General features: G+C 40.9%; 1 protein-coding gene across 1 annotated transcript in view; it reads right to left on the bottom strand.

The window, feature by feature from the left end:
• olfm2a (olfactomedin 2a) overlaps window positions 1-15,489 on the bottom strand; it is a 136,259-nt gene that overhangs the window by 65,694 nt on the left and 55,076 nt on the right. The window contains exon 2 of the mRNA XM_060942582.1: window positions 9,102-9,251. Coding sequence (XP_060798565.1) covers window positions 9,102-9,251 — 150 coding nt within the window. The remainder of the gene's footprint in view (window positions 1-9,101; window positions 9,252-15,489) is intronic.

Genomic DNA, 15,489 nt, shown 5'->3' with positions numbered 1-15,489 from the left:
CCAAACAAAAAGGTTTATTCGGCTTAAAGTACAATCTACAGGATGATTTACAAAACATTATTGCTCATGTAATTTAGAAAGTGCTTAACAATACTGTCTGTTTGGTTTTATTTACTTATTATTTTCTATTTACACATTTTACTTTATGCCTTCTTCCCTCATTATTCCTCATCTGCACTGGCAGGTTTCAGGGAATCACACCGTCCATGTGCTCAACAGATTTTTACTGGCTCACAGAGAGTGATTAAATGTGTATAGTAAATGACTTCCAGTCTGAAAAAGAGGTGGATTCAGGTGCTCATTGATTTCTTCAGTCTCCCTTGCCTGTTTACTGTCTCCTTTCGGCTCCCAGGGTAAAGCCATTCCACCTAAATATGATATCAATATCTCAATACCCCAGATACCGTCTGCCTTTTTTCTCTCTTCCTGTCAGTCTGATGAGTTGGTCAGTTGGCTGCATTGTGGTGCATCTTTGAAGCTTTCACATGACGTCCTTGCAGCATGTGTGGAATTTTAATGGAGAGGAAGTGTGTGACCACAATCGAGCTACATGGAGACAAATATAGACTTGGAGATGAGGAGATAAAGCAGGGAAGATGAAAATGTTGATGGAGTAGAAAATCAGATAGGCGATGCAGGAGAGAGATGGATGAGGAGATAACAGGTGCGAAGGTTGATATTCATTCACAGAGGCGCCCCATTGATTAAACTGCAGATCTGTTGAGTCAACAACGCGCCTCTTCCATAACATCAGCTCTTTCCTTTCTTTTTCTCATCCCATGTTTTTTTTTTCCTTCTGCCAGCTCAGGTCTTGGTGCATGGCACATAATAATCAGCCTTGGGTGATAGTCCAATATAGATTTCTTTCCCTCGGCACAAACGCCATTGTGTCCTCATTAATGTTGAGATTCATGATTGTGGTCAGTACAAGATTGCCATTCGATGCAATCTATGTGATGTGTGTATGTATGAAGACGGCATATTATGGCAAACAAACAAAAAAATCTCTCTGCAAATTAAAACATCTTCATATAGGCAGATTAATCTCATATTTTCTCATTATTTCTCATTAAAACAAATGTATACAAAGATGATTAAGCTATATTTAGTTCACGATTTAAATTATTATTCTGTAACGAGATAATTTTGCTCATTTGAAGCATTTTTTTTAGAAAAAAAGCTAAATTATCTGAGAGATATCAGAAAGTTATTGCTACTAGATTGAAGTACAGAACAGTCTGATCATTCATTCATCCATCCTCAGTAAGCTTTTTCAAGGTCACAGTGGATCCAGAGCCTATCCTGGAAATACTGGGGGTGAAATGCGACTCCAGAGCACCACACACATTCACACTTTCATTCACACCTAGGGGTAGTTTAGAGTCGCCAATCCACCACATGTTTTTTGAGGTAGAACAAAAATCAATATGGAAAGTGAACAAGCCTCAGAGACAGTAACCTGAGCTCAGGATCAAACCAGGAACCCTGGAGATATGAGAGAGAGTGATGCCATTCACTGAACCACCATGGTACCCCAAACTAAAACACTTCAAAGCTGAAATTAGTTCAATGACTAGATAAATAAAAGTTTAAATAATGCTATGTTTGTTTATATTAATCTCACCATGAGAAATATTAGGGCGGCACGGTGGTGTAGTGGTTAGCGCTGTCGCCTCACAGCAAGAAGGTCCTGGGTTCGAGCCCTGGGGCTGGCGAGGGCCTTTCTGTGCGGAGTTTGCATGTTCTCCCCGTGTCCGCGTGGGTTTCCTCCGGGTGCTCTGGTTTCCCCCACAGTCCAAAGACATGCAGGTTAGGTTAACTGGTGACTCTAAATTGACCGTAGGTGTGAATGTGAGTGTGAATGGTTGTCTATGTGTCAGCCCTGTGATGACCTGGCGACTTGTCCAGGGTGTACCCCGCCTTTTGCCCGTAGTCAGCTGGGATAGGCTCCAGCTTGCCTGCGACCCTGTAGAAGGATAAAGCGGCTAGAGATAATGAGATGAGATGAGAAATATTAGATAAGTTCATCTAAATATAGATGTAAGCTGTAATCAGCTAAACAGCCTTAGAAAGCCTGTGTATATTAGGAGTGTAGTGCAATGCCATTATCTGTATTTGTTTAGTGCTCTTAATGGAGCTGTGGCTCAAAGCAAATTTTTATTGTTTGGACAGATATACGGTAGAAGTACAGTATGGCTTTATTTTGGAACTCAGTCAGACACTGGGTAGGTCAGGTTACTGGAGCAAAAGTTTCAGACAGTCTCCCATCCTAGTACTGATCAGGTCCTTAAAGCTAGACGGCCTTTCGATTTCATAAAATCAGTGAAATTTAGTTCCCTCTGAAATTTGATCATTGTGATTATATGTTTATTTCTGTAATATATTTTAAAAAATGGGCCATTCTGTGGCTGGGAGGTTATTTAATTTGAAGGGATTCCCGAGCAAATAATGTGCATGAAATCGTTCACTTCACGCAGTCAAGCAGACAGAGGAAGTCCGTGTGTGCATGCGCAGGTTTACCTTCTTTTTCTCCTTCTTTTCCTTCTTCTTTTGGGTTTTACGGCAGCCGGCATCCACAGTCTTGCATTACTGCCATCTACAGGTTTACCTATGACCGTGCACTGACAGTTCCATCATTCTATCACTAAACGAACAGTTGATCACACCGAGGTGCTCGCTGACCACCGATATTTATTAATTTGGTGCTGTGTTTCCTTTCCTTCGCAACATAATGCCTTTTATTCTTGCTTTCTGTTACTGTAGTTGCTCTTTCATGTTTCATTCGCATCCTCCATTTTCTTCTCCTGTTTCAAAATTGTATCCCACAATGCCTTGCGCGAACAGGGAAAGCTCACCACATGATGCATGACATAGTATCTTGAATTGGGTCACGGTGAAGCAGGAAAAAATAGCGGAGAATTTAGGGCTATGTGACCCTAAATGTATTAATTGTTCTATTTTAAAAAGAAACAAACAACAACAACAAAAAGTAATAAAATTAGGTCTGTGATTCAAATTCAGTAGCTTTCGGTCCACTAAACAAAAATAATTGGGTGTCCAGGATTCTTTTGATGACCTAAACTTGAAATATCTGAAAGGCAGTCTACCTTTAAGGTGCATTGACTGGTGCCAGTCTCTTTTTCTCTAGCCCTCAGCCTCTCACCTATTACACAGCTAGGGTTACAGTGGGGGGCTGGTCCTCTGGTAACCATAAGAGTTTGACTCCATACTCACATCTGTATTGTGGCGTGCCTCGCCCGATGACAGTAAGCACCAATTTTAGGGCCCTGTTGTCTTATTATTATTCCTCTTCTTCTTCAAGACTTGGCCATTTTAGAGGTGATTCCCACAGGCAAAAACTCATGAAATTTGGTACACACATCAGTCCTGGCCACTGCTACTCAGGTATAGAGGTTTGGCTCCAGGTGTGTCCAGGGAACCCCATAGTGCTCCCACATGTCATTGAGACTTTTGCCTGGTACAGTATATAGTTTCACCTATCCATGTCAAATTTGGTAGGTGTGTGGGGTGTCCCAAGATGAACAAAATTTTAATATACATTCTATTAGCTATACTCAACAGGAAGTGAGTTATTTTTGGTTTTGTGCATTTTGACACATGTTACATTTTGATGTTCTCCTCCTAGGCAGTTTGTTGGATTCATGCCAGATTTGGTATACCAGAGGTGCTCGGCCCTTCATTGCCACTTGCAGCTATATTTATGATGGTTTTTGGTGTGACCTGTCAAGCGGCAGACACGCTAACCACTAGACCAACCCATGGTACTGGAGCAAACTGATGACCCATCAAGAGGTGGACACGCTAACCACTAAGCCAACTCATGGTACTGGAGTAAACCACTGATGAAAAAACCCATTGGCTTGTTTGCATACAACGTCATGTAATTGTCAGGAAGATATTTTCTGGGGCGGCACGGTGGTGTAGTGGTTAGCGCTGTCGCCTCACAGCAAGAAGGTCTGGGTTCGAGCCCCGTGGGCGGCGAGGGCCTTTCTGTGCGGAGTTTGCATGTTGTCTGTGTGGGTTTCCTCCGGGTGCTCCGGTTTCCCCCACAGTCCAAAGACATGCAGGTTAGGTTAACTGGTGACTCTAAATTGAGTGTGAATGGTTGTCTGTGTCTATGTGCCAGCCTTGTGATGACCTGGCGACTTGTCCAGGGTGTACCCCGCCTTTCGCCCGTAGTCAGCTGGGATAGGCTCCAGCTTGCCTGCGACCCTGTAGAACAGGATAAAGCGGCTAGAGATAATGAGATGAGATGAAGATATTTTCTACATAGGAAGCATTATCACAAGCTCTCAAAATTCTGTCGGTTTGCACTATTTCCGGTTGCTCAAATTGATCAAACTGAGAAACCACAAACTTATGTTGTGATTTTCTGTTTATACCTTTCTTTCATAATATTGTCTAAACCAGCACAGTATGGGTTTTCCTTCATCTTGTTCATTCTGATTTTCACTTCCTGGCCCCATTTGGATTTCACGCATCATCGGTATCACATGATGGCAAACAAACTACAGTGCTCCATCTTTGAGGATCATGTTAATGACCTTAATCAGGGTTGCCAGGTTGAGCACATAATTCAGATGTACAGTATACTGCAGATATATACTAGGAATCTGAAATGTGTACCAAGGTTAATTTGTTTCACATGAAAAGCCTGAGAAAAGCAGGAAAACATTTTTATTTCTGTCATAGTTGAGGTTGGGAATTTTGTGAAACTTGGCAATCCTCTCTATAAATGTACACAAGCTGTCATTTAATGCTCCATATAAAAGTAAAAACCTTATAAAAAGACTTTTTGGGACCATAGTCCTGATTCACACAGCTCGTCTAGAGCTTTTTGGCAAGCTTTCTAAAAATAAAACAACTGTGAGTTGTGATGCAGTGGCCAACTGTACTATTTACCTAAATTGGGGTGTCTTGAACTGTTTCTTTTTTTTTAGCGATGCCAACTGATCAAAATAATTTGGTCAAAAATCCATGTTTTAATATTCTCAAGATTTATATTTAATTTCATGCATAGTGAACATGAGTATCAAGACTAACATTTACTTATTTGCTATTTGCAAAACAATAACTTGTTTCCATCTTTGATGCTACTGTAAGAAGCCTATGATAGTAAAATTTTAGTAATGGAGTCTTTCGAAAACAATTTAACAACACACCTGAGGGGAAAAAAATGAAGTTTTTGACAATTAATCATTTCCAATTGTTAGCTGCAAAGCAATAGCTTTGTTTACATCTCTCATGCTAACATGCTAAGAATTATAGGCTTACTACAGTGACATTTTAGTCATATAATTAAAAAAAAAGTTATTTAACTACACAGCTCAGGAAAATGTTGATATTCTTCATGATTTTGTCTTGTTTCCACTTGTTATTTGCAAAACAATAACCAGTTTCCATCTTTGATGCGAAGATGCTAAGATGCTAAACGTCTACTACAGTGAAAATTTAGTCATAGAGGCTTGTTTTTAGTAATTTATCAACACATCTGAGTGAAATGTTGCTATTCTTACAACCCCGATTCCAAAAAAGTTGGAACAAAGTACAAATTGTAAATAAAAACAGGATGCAATAATTTACAAAACTAAAAAACTGATATTGTATTCACAATAGAACATAGACAACATATCAAATGTTGAAAATGAGACATTTTGAAATTTAATGCCAAATATTGGCTCATTTGAAAATTCATGACAGCAACACATCTCAAAAAAGTTGGGACAGGGGCAATAAGAGGCTGGAAAAGTTAAAGGTACAAAAAAAGGAACAGCTGGAGGACCAAATTGCAACTCATTAGGTCAATTGGCAATAGGTCATTAACATGACTGGGTATAAAAAGAGCATCTTGGAGTGGCAGCAGCTTTCAGAAGTAAAGATGGGAAGAGGATCACCAATCCCCCTAATTCTGTGCCGACACCATCAATGCTGAAAGGTATATTCAGGTTCTAGAGCAACATATGCTCTCATCCAGACGACGTCTCTTTCAGGGAAGTCCTTGCATTTTCCAACATGACAATGCCAAACCACATACTGCATCAATTACAGCATCATGGCTGCGTAGAAGAAGGGTCCGGGTACTGAACTGGCCAGCCTGCAGTCCAGATCTTTCACCCATAGAAAACATTTGGCGCATCATAAAATGGAAGATACGACAAAAAAGACCTAAGACAGTTGAGCAACTAGAATCCTACATTAGACAAGAATGGGTTAACATTCCTATCCCTAAACTTGAGCAACTTGTCTCCTCAGTCCCCAGACGTTTACAGACTGTTGTAAAGAGAAAAGGGGATGTCTCACAGTGGGAATCATGGCCTTGTCCCAACTTTTTTGAGATGTGTTGTTGTCATGAAATTTAAAATCACCTAATTTTTCTCTTTAAATGATGCATTTTCTCAGTTTAAACATTTGATATGTCATCTATGTTCTATTCTGAATAAAATATGGAATTTTGAAACTTCCACATCATTGCATTCCGTTTTTATTTACAATGTGTACTTTGTCCCAACTTTTTTGGAATCGGGGTTGTAGTAATTTTGTCTTGTTTCCATAGTCACTCTGCCTTTACATTCCCCCTCATAATGTAAGACTTCAGTTACGTGCTAGCTAAATCATACAGCTCTGTTGTTAGTTCTCTTTCCTGTGGAGAGTCTGTATTTTCTTGCTGCTTAGCAACAGTGATCTCAACAGTGACTTTAAAAACTTGAATGTTGAACTTGTGTGTTCAGAAACAAATAAGACATTTGTGGTGTGTTTCACAGCAGTAGAGAGACTGTGTGACATTGTGTGTGTGTGTGTGTGTGTGTGTGCACGCGCTCCATTTCCTGCTTTTTAGATTATTTTTAACTTTTTTATTATTTCTCTCTCTTACTCTTAGGCAGATGGGGACAATGGGAACAAAAATTCAAGGGGAAGACTAAATGAATCCAATTTCAAGGAGGTATTTAGGACATGCCCTCTTTTAGAAGCACGCCTACCTCATGTACTCTCTCAAACTTTCTCTAATGGAGAACACGAGAATTACTGGAGAACTAACGGTTTGGCCTGGTCGACTAGCGACTACAATATTAGTCGAGTGTGTGTGTGTAGGTGTATAACATTATCTTCATGTGTGTGTGTAAAAGTCTGTTTTACATAAGTTACAGGATGTAAGGTTTAAGGATTCGTCCTGTGACGCGATGACAAATGCAGATTTACACAATGTAGCTTTAATAAAGGAATAAAACATGAAAGAAATGTGATTCTAGGAAAGTAATCAATGTGGTTTCTGTGGCAGCTTTTCCTGTCCTGATTGCTATCTTGTATTCCACAGTAATTTGCCAGTGATTACTTTGTTTCCTGTAGTAAAAAAAAGGCATCTTTTTTTTATCTGTTTATAGTTTATCACATCCTGTCAAAGCACAGAGAGAGAGAGAGAGATAGTTTAAAGTAATGCTCGCTCTACCATTCAGTTACCAATTATCATGGTGCTGTGATGCTTTTGGGAAATACAACATGCTCCATAACATGTAACTCGAAACTAATAAAACATACATTGTGATCTTTTGCAATATATATATGGCAGCACGGTGGTGTAGTGGTTAGCACTGTTGCCTCACAGCAAGAAGGTCCGGGTTCGAGCCCCGTGGCTGGCGAGGGCCTTTCTGTGCGGAGTTTGCATGTTCTCCCCGTGTCTGCGTGGGTTTCCTCCGGGTGCTCCGGTTTCCCCCACAGTCCAAAGACATGCAGGTTAGGTTAACTGGTGACTCTAAATTGACCGTAGGTGTGAATGTGAGTGTGAATGGTTGTCTGTGTCTATGTGTCAGCCCTGTGATGACCTGGCGACTTGTCCAGGGTGTACCCCGCCTTTCGCCCGTAGTCAGCTGGGATAGGCTTCAGCTTGCCTGCGACCGTGTAGAACAGGATAAAGCGGCTAGAGATAATGAGATGAGATTATATATATATATATATATGACTTGGCAAATTGCTGTAGTATAAGTGGAATAAAATATAAGTATACTGTTATTGTCTCATCTGGTCTGAAGGCCGCTACTGAGCTGTTGCCATGGCGTGGCGTCTGTCGTCCGTCCGTTGTCCACAATTCAGTTAAATCGTATCTCCTCTGTCAATTCTCCACAGATTTCCGTTCCAGTTGTTTTGTTTGAAAGAACTCATCACTCCACACAAAACTTGGTTGTTGTTTTGTCAAATTTCTTGCTAACAAGTTACTAATTAGGGCAAATTAATGAATTTTCCAGGCCTTTCACTAGAATTATATCTCTTCTCTCATTTCTTATCCGATTCCAGTTCTGATCGATGTTTTGGGTAGAGCTTCCCTTAAGGAACAAAACTTGATCATTTGTTTGTTGATTTTCCTGTTGTAAACAATTTGTTTACAACCTTGTTTCTTTTCAGTTAAATCATGTCTCCTCCCTCCATCAGTTCTCAATGGATTTCAGTTCTGATTGTTTCATTTGGAAGAACTCGACCTTCTGCACAACACTTGGTCACTGTATTGTCAATCTTTTTTTTTGCTGACAAATTAGCAATTAGGTCAATTTAACAAGTTTTCTTCTGACTAGAATTTTATCTCCTCTCTCATTTATCATGTGAATTCAGTTCTGATCGATGTTTTGGGTAGATCTTCCCTTGGGGAATAAAATGTAATCCTTTGTTGATTTTCCTGTTGTAAACAGTTTGTCGTGGAGGTTGGTCCTCTCTCACATTGTCACATTTCAGTTCTGTTTGAGGTTTTGGTTGTCATGGTTGTTTACATGGCAGGCCAGATGAGCTACTATGTCCTTGACGTTCTGGTTGGAAAATAATCCACTCCATTATGGTAATAGTAATTTCATGTCAAGCTGCACCACAACACCTGTTGTGTCATTGATTATTTTCCTATAACAGCATGCCTCTAAGTGGTTTATTCCTTACAACATTGCTTCTAACTCTGGTATATTTGCAGTACCTATGTTTTCCCACAGATTTGGTAGATAGTATCAGATCAACACAGTCCATCTGTATGTGTATATGTGCAAGTCTGTTGATTCAGTGTGTCAGAGAGTGATGGCTGGTTGTGTAGCGTGTTAGACAACACACACCTTCTCCATGAGCTGGCGGAGTTGGCGGCTGCGTGGGTCTCGATTGCACATGTTCTGGGCCGGAGCCACTACCGTGCAGATACACTTCCCATCTGCATCCTGCGCTGAGCTGTAGATCTGCCAGCCTTCCTCTGGGCTCGGGTACAAGGCCTAGAGAGAGAGAGAGAGAGAGAGAGAGAATGTAATCAAAAGTGCAAAGGAAAGCAATGAGAGAAGGAAAGGGATGAAGTAAAGATGCATCTGTTTGTGAGCAGCATAGCTCCTAATCAGTTTGGACACTCTGTGGAAAGGGAGATGCTTGGAATCGATGGAGCTGCTCTCTGCATGGGGAATATGTGAAAATGGATGCATCTCTTTTAGCCCTATTAGGAATGCTCGCCAGCACACACACACACACACACACACACACACACGGTTATACATGACGAAGGAACACGATAGGAATAAAACAGATTGAAAGGAAGCATCCGATTCTTACTCTCTCTCTTTCCTCAGAAGGTCTACCTCGCTCACCTCCCACTCATTCTCCTCACACTGGATTCAAATGTCTCGGTGGACAGGATGCTATGTGATAAGGGTGTAAACTAGCTATCTCCCTGAGTGCTAGCAAAGCTTTGTGTCACATCGTATTACCATGACTGACCCCACAACCTTCTCTTGCTTCCCTCTCTCTCTCCCCATCGTTTTTTCTTTCTCTCACCTTCTTCCATTTTAACCTTCATCCAACAATTTCTGCTGCTGTTTATTATCTCGGTGTCCTTTTCTACACCTTGCTATCTTCATTCTGTCTCTATTTCTCTCCCTGGTGGCTTTACCCTACTCATTTATTCAACAGCATTTTGAGCGGCACACTCCAAGATCCCTATTTTCAGTACCAAGTTCTCCACCCTAAAAATAAACTTCACCTAAAATGACCAGAAATTTGAACAATCTAAAAATACAGTGCAAACTTGTGTAGTGTCCTACTCGATTGCCACACATACACACAAACACACGACTATATCTTTTCATCTTTAAGGTTCCTGCAGTACTTGAGGCGATGCTGAACACTTCTTTATTTCTAGACTCCTCTGGGTGTGGTTGTGTGTGGGGGAGGGGGCATAGGGTGGCAGCTGCCACCCTTGAAATAAGCCTTGCCACATCAACTGCCAGTCCATGCAGTCTTAATGAATCATACAGCACCCTTCACAATGATTAGCACCCATTGTAAAGATTAGTAAAAAGGGTTTTAATTAAAAAAATCCACCTTTTGGTGAAGTCGCTTCATGTCACCCTGAAAAAATTACAAAAATCCAACCTTTAATTGTAGTAAGTTTATTCTGAAACAAAACAAAAATCCCTCATCAAGAAATTATTATTTTCTTTGGTGCCTTTTGCATTCAGTGCTGTGGTCTTCATTTCCTGTGTGTGCACTTACGATTCAAACGAACAATTATACAATAATGGACTGGGGAATAGATATTATGCACTGGATGCGCTGCACCAGCCAAACATTTTGTCATTTAGTGCATGCTTTTGTCCAAAGCCCAGCTGTAAGCAGGGTCTCTGCTACAGCCATTTGGATGATGGCGTTGCTTGTTCAAGGTGGAGAAGAGGTAGTGGCATGCAGGAGCCAAGACCTTTTTAACCAATCTTCAACTTATTCCATTTATGTGAGTTGTTACCAATTCCCATGACAGTATCTCTATCGCTTCCTGTTACATGAGCGCTATCAACCAGGCAAGATTAGAGTTAACATGAGGAAGCCATGGCCTAATGGTTAGAGAAGCAGCTTCGGGAGCAAAAGGTTGCTAGTTTGATTCCTTGGACCAGCTGAAATGACTGTAAGCATAATCCCCAGGCTGCTCTGGGTCTGTTGTATATCATTCTGGATAAAAGTGTCTGCTAAATGTACAGCACCCTCCATAATTATTGGCACCCCTTGTTAAGATATGTTCTTAGGCTTCTAATAAATTAATTTTTTTAAATAATATAGGACAACAATGCAAAAAAGAGAAAGATCCAACCTTTAATTCAAGTGCATTTATTCAGTGGGAAAAAATCCCACATTAAGAAATAAGTCTTTTACATGAAATCATGTGTGCCACAATTATTGGCACCCCTGATGTTAATACTTTGTACAACTCCCTTTTGCCACCAAGACAGCACTTAATATTCTCCTATAACATTTCACAAGATGGGAGAATACAGAGAGAGGGATATTCAACCATTCCTCTTTGCACAATCTCTCTAAATCATCCAGAGTCCTGGGTCCTCTCATATGCACTCTCCTCTTAAGCTCACCCCACAGGTTTTCAATTGGGTTGAGGTCTGGGGACTGAGATGGCCATGGGAGGAACTTGATTTTGTGTCTGGTGAACCATTTTTGTGTAGATTTGGCCACATGTTTAGGGTCATTATCTTGCTGAAAGACCCAGTGACGACCCATCTTCAGCTTTCGGGCAGAGGCCACCAGATTTTGATTTAAAATGTACTGGTATTTCAAAGAGTTCATGATGTCATGCACCCTAACAAGGTTCCCGGGGCCTTTGGAAGAGAAAAAGGCCCACAGCATCACCGATCCTCCCCCATACTTCACAGTGGGCATGAGGTGCTTTTCCACATACTCATCTTTTGTGATGTATTAGTGTTTGTTGCCAAAAAGCTCTATCTTGGTCTCATCTGACCAAAGCACATGGTCCCAGTTGAAATCCCAGTACTGCTTAGTGAACTCCAGACATTTACGTTTATGCTTGTAAGTGAGAAAAGGCTTTTTCTGTGCATGCCTCCCAAACAGCTTATTGGCATGTAGATAGCGCCTGATGGTTGTTATGGAGACTTTGTGACCCCAAGATGCTACTCTTTGATGCAATTCTCTAACAGTGAGCCTTGGAGAACTTTTTACTTCTCTTACCATCCTCCTCACTGTGCATGGTGGCAAGATAAACTTGCATCCTTGTCCAGGCTTGTTTGCCACTGTTCCATTTGTTTTAAACTTCTTGATGATTCCTCTGACTGTAGATATGGGCAGGTGTAGGCGAGTGACTATTTTCTTGTAGCCATTGCCTGACTTATGAAGGTCGACACACATCTGCCTTACTTGAATGGTATGTTCTCTTGTCTTTCCCACATTGAAGAGTGGATAAGAGAAATAGGCCTCTGTGTCACATCATATTTATACCCCAGGGAAACAGGATGTGATGAATTACTAATTAAAAGTTCCTAGATACTCTGATCAACTTTATAAACTACAGTAGAAATGACAGAAATGCTTCAATTACATTTATTTTCTAGGAATTGTTATGGGTGCCAATAATTGTGGAACAGGTGATTTTCTCATCTCATCTCATCATCTCTAGCCGCTTTATCCTGTTCTACAGGGTCGCAGGCAAGCTGGAGCCTATCCCAGCTGACTACGGGCGAAAGGCGGGGTACACCCTGGACAAGTCGCCAGGTCATCACAGGGCTGACACATAGACACAGACAACCATTCACACTCACATTCACACCTATGGTCAATTTAGAGTCACCGGTTAACCTAACCTGCATGTCTTTGGACTGTGGGGGAAACCGGAGAACCCGGAGGAAACCCACGCGGACACGGGGAGAACATGCAAACTCCACACAGAAAGGCCCTCGCCGGCCACGGGGCTCGAACCCGGACCTTCTTGCTGTGAGGCGACAGCGCTAACCACTACACCACCGTGCCGCCCCTACAGGTGATTTTATGAAAAATAATTATTTCTTAGTCAGGGATTTTTTTTTTAATTCACTTGAGTTAAGGGTTACATTTTTCTACAATTTTCAGTATGAGATTATGCTTCTGCAGTAAAAATGTAATTTATTTTAAGGCTTTTAACACATCTTAACCAGGGGTGCCAATAATTGTGGAGGGCGCTGTATGCAATACTGCCATGACTCTTATCCCTCCACTATGACAAAGCAGCTTTACACACACACATGCTGTATACATGAGTGACACACATCCACAATTATTTAGTCATACTGATTGACAGAGGACAATAGATAGAATAGAATGCCTTTATTATCACTGCACAAATGTACAAAGACATTTTTTTTAGTTCATCATAGGAGAGCAAAGCCACTGCATACCACCACTCTTGGGTACTTCAGTCCAAAGACATCCCATGTTAACCTAACTGCATGTCTTTGGAGAAACTGGAACACCCAGAGGAAACCCACACAAACACAGGGAGAACATGCAAACTCCACACAGAAAGGTCCCCATCAGCCACTGGGCTTGAACCCAGAACCTTCTTGCTGTGAGGCGACAGCACTAACCACTTACACCACTACGCTGCCATCAGGTCATCCTTCCAACCCATAAATAGCAAACGAGTCCTTTGCTATGGACTTGTAGGTGAACTCATCCAGGTTTCTAACGAGACCAAAATATCAGCGTAATGACACCAGTCAAAATGGTCAGGTTTTCAGGGGCCGCCTTGGGCCCCTGAAAGCTCACAGGTTCTACATGCTCAGAGATGCATCCCTGAAAGTCACTCTTTTTTGGTAATATTAATAAGATTTTTTTTTTTGTCAAAAGTTGCTGTGAATGTTTTTGACTGAATACTTATTATAATTACTATTCAACTATATTGGTGACATATTTATGGACTAAAAATAAAACAACCAGTTGATTTTCACCAAGTGTGAGTTTTATTTTCAGCTTCAGCCATTCAGTTACAATACATGACTGTTCAGATCTACCTCATATCATACCTTCCCCTACTGACTGTTACTCCGACAGTTTCAGTGCACCGTGTTGCGTCATAAAAAACAATTGCTGGGGACCAGCACGTATTACATGTGTGGCATGTAAGTGCATCTTAACACAGGTGGCACTTTACCGTGAACACAGCATAAGGAAGGAGGTAAACCGGACTAACATGATCAGTGACAATCTCCACATGGAACTACTTGGGCAGCTATGCACTGGGCGCTTATGTGGACGGGGAGTGGAGTATGTCCAAATGTACGGTAGAACATTCACATGGCGGTGCGCTGTCACTGCTGTGTGGGGATAACAAGAGAAAATGAAACAAAAGTCCACATTTTTAATATTGACAAGTCTTTTTATTAGTGCATACATGTCAACCTTTGGTATAACCAACCTCCAAAATCCGTATTTCCCTTATAAAATCCGTATAAGATGCAAATTAAAATAATTTACCTAAAATTTGAATGATAATTAACAATGATATATCCAAGTTACTTTTTATTCAATATTAATAACAATAAACCTTCAGGATGAATACAAAGCTCCAATGTTTGACAAAAACACAAAGTGTCACTCTAATGTTCTGAATTGTACTCCATGACAGCTTTTTTAGCACTCTGCACCAATACCTCACTAGGCTGCATGTCACAGCAAGTGTCTGTGTTGATCTTGCCGGAGTGCCCATTCAGAATCTTTTCAGTCGCTAGTGAAAGTCGCTCAGGTGGAAATACGCGTTTCAAACAAAATGTTACTTCCCGGTTGGCGGGATTCTCGCAATGCGGTGTGCGCATGATCAAAAGTGGAACGAAGTCTCACTACCACAAGATAACGCGTGATTGCATAAGACTCTTTATTGGCTGTTTGTGCTTTCTGTGGTGTACAGTACATTTGTAAATGTTATGCGCTCTTTTATCATCGTGGGAATTGATTATAGCTCTAAATAAATATTGAAGTTTTTTAAAGAATCCGTATAACTTTATTTGTACGCCCGTATACTATGTTTATTGAATCAAATCCGTATAAAATACGGACATTCCGTATAGGTTGACATGTATGTTAGTGTAGCGGCAACTTTTACAGGCGTGTCAGCAATATTGTGGCCGTAACGGTAAGGAAACATTGTGTATCAGCCCGATACACTGAAAAGGCCTAGTTAGGACCCTGTCATCATCTTACAACAAGCCTATAGGACTAAGCCTTGGCTAGTTGTTGTGTCTGGATCTTATCATCTGAGATTTATAAACTCAAGCATAGCTATGTTTTTGAACATGGAGATGCCATCAGCCAAAGAGGAGAAGGAGGAGTGTCTCATACCAGTCTCTCAACCTGAAGGTACAAGTGGCCTCAGAACTGAAAAAGACAAAAAAAGCCTTCTCTCCGTCTCAATTGATTTACAGTATGTTTTTTTTTTTATGTTTTCTGTCCCCACCACTAGCTGTGCACATAAGACACTTCAAGACGAGAGAAACTTTGTCATAGTTCTTAGAACTGTTGGAGGAAGTTCTCCCTTTTTTTGTGGGTTCGCACTGCAGGAGCTGAGAACGACATTTTGAGGGACTTTTTAAACTCGTATTTCAGGGAAAGTATGAATAATATTCTGTACTGGAAATGATGAGATCCCCAAATTCTTTGCAATTTTGCAGTGAGGAACTTTATTCTTAAATTGTTGCA

The sequence above is a fragment of the Neoarius graeffei genome, chromosome 16, assembly GCF_027579695.1.
Source record: "Neoarius graeffei isolate fNeoGra1 chromosome 16, fNeoGra1.pri, whole genome shotgun sequence".
Classification (NCBI taxonomy): Eukaryota; Metazoa; Chordata; class Actinopteri; order Siluriformes; family Ariidae; genus Neoarius; species Neoarius graeffei.
The sequence above is the reverse complement of the archived record's forward strand: the minus strand, read 5'-3'. Positions and strand labels throughout refer to the sequence as shown.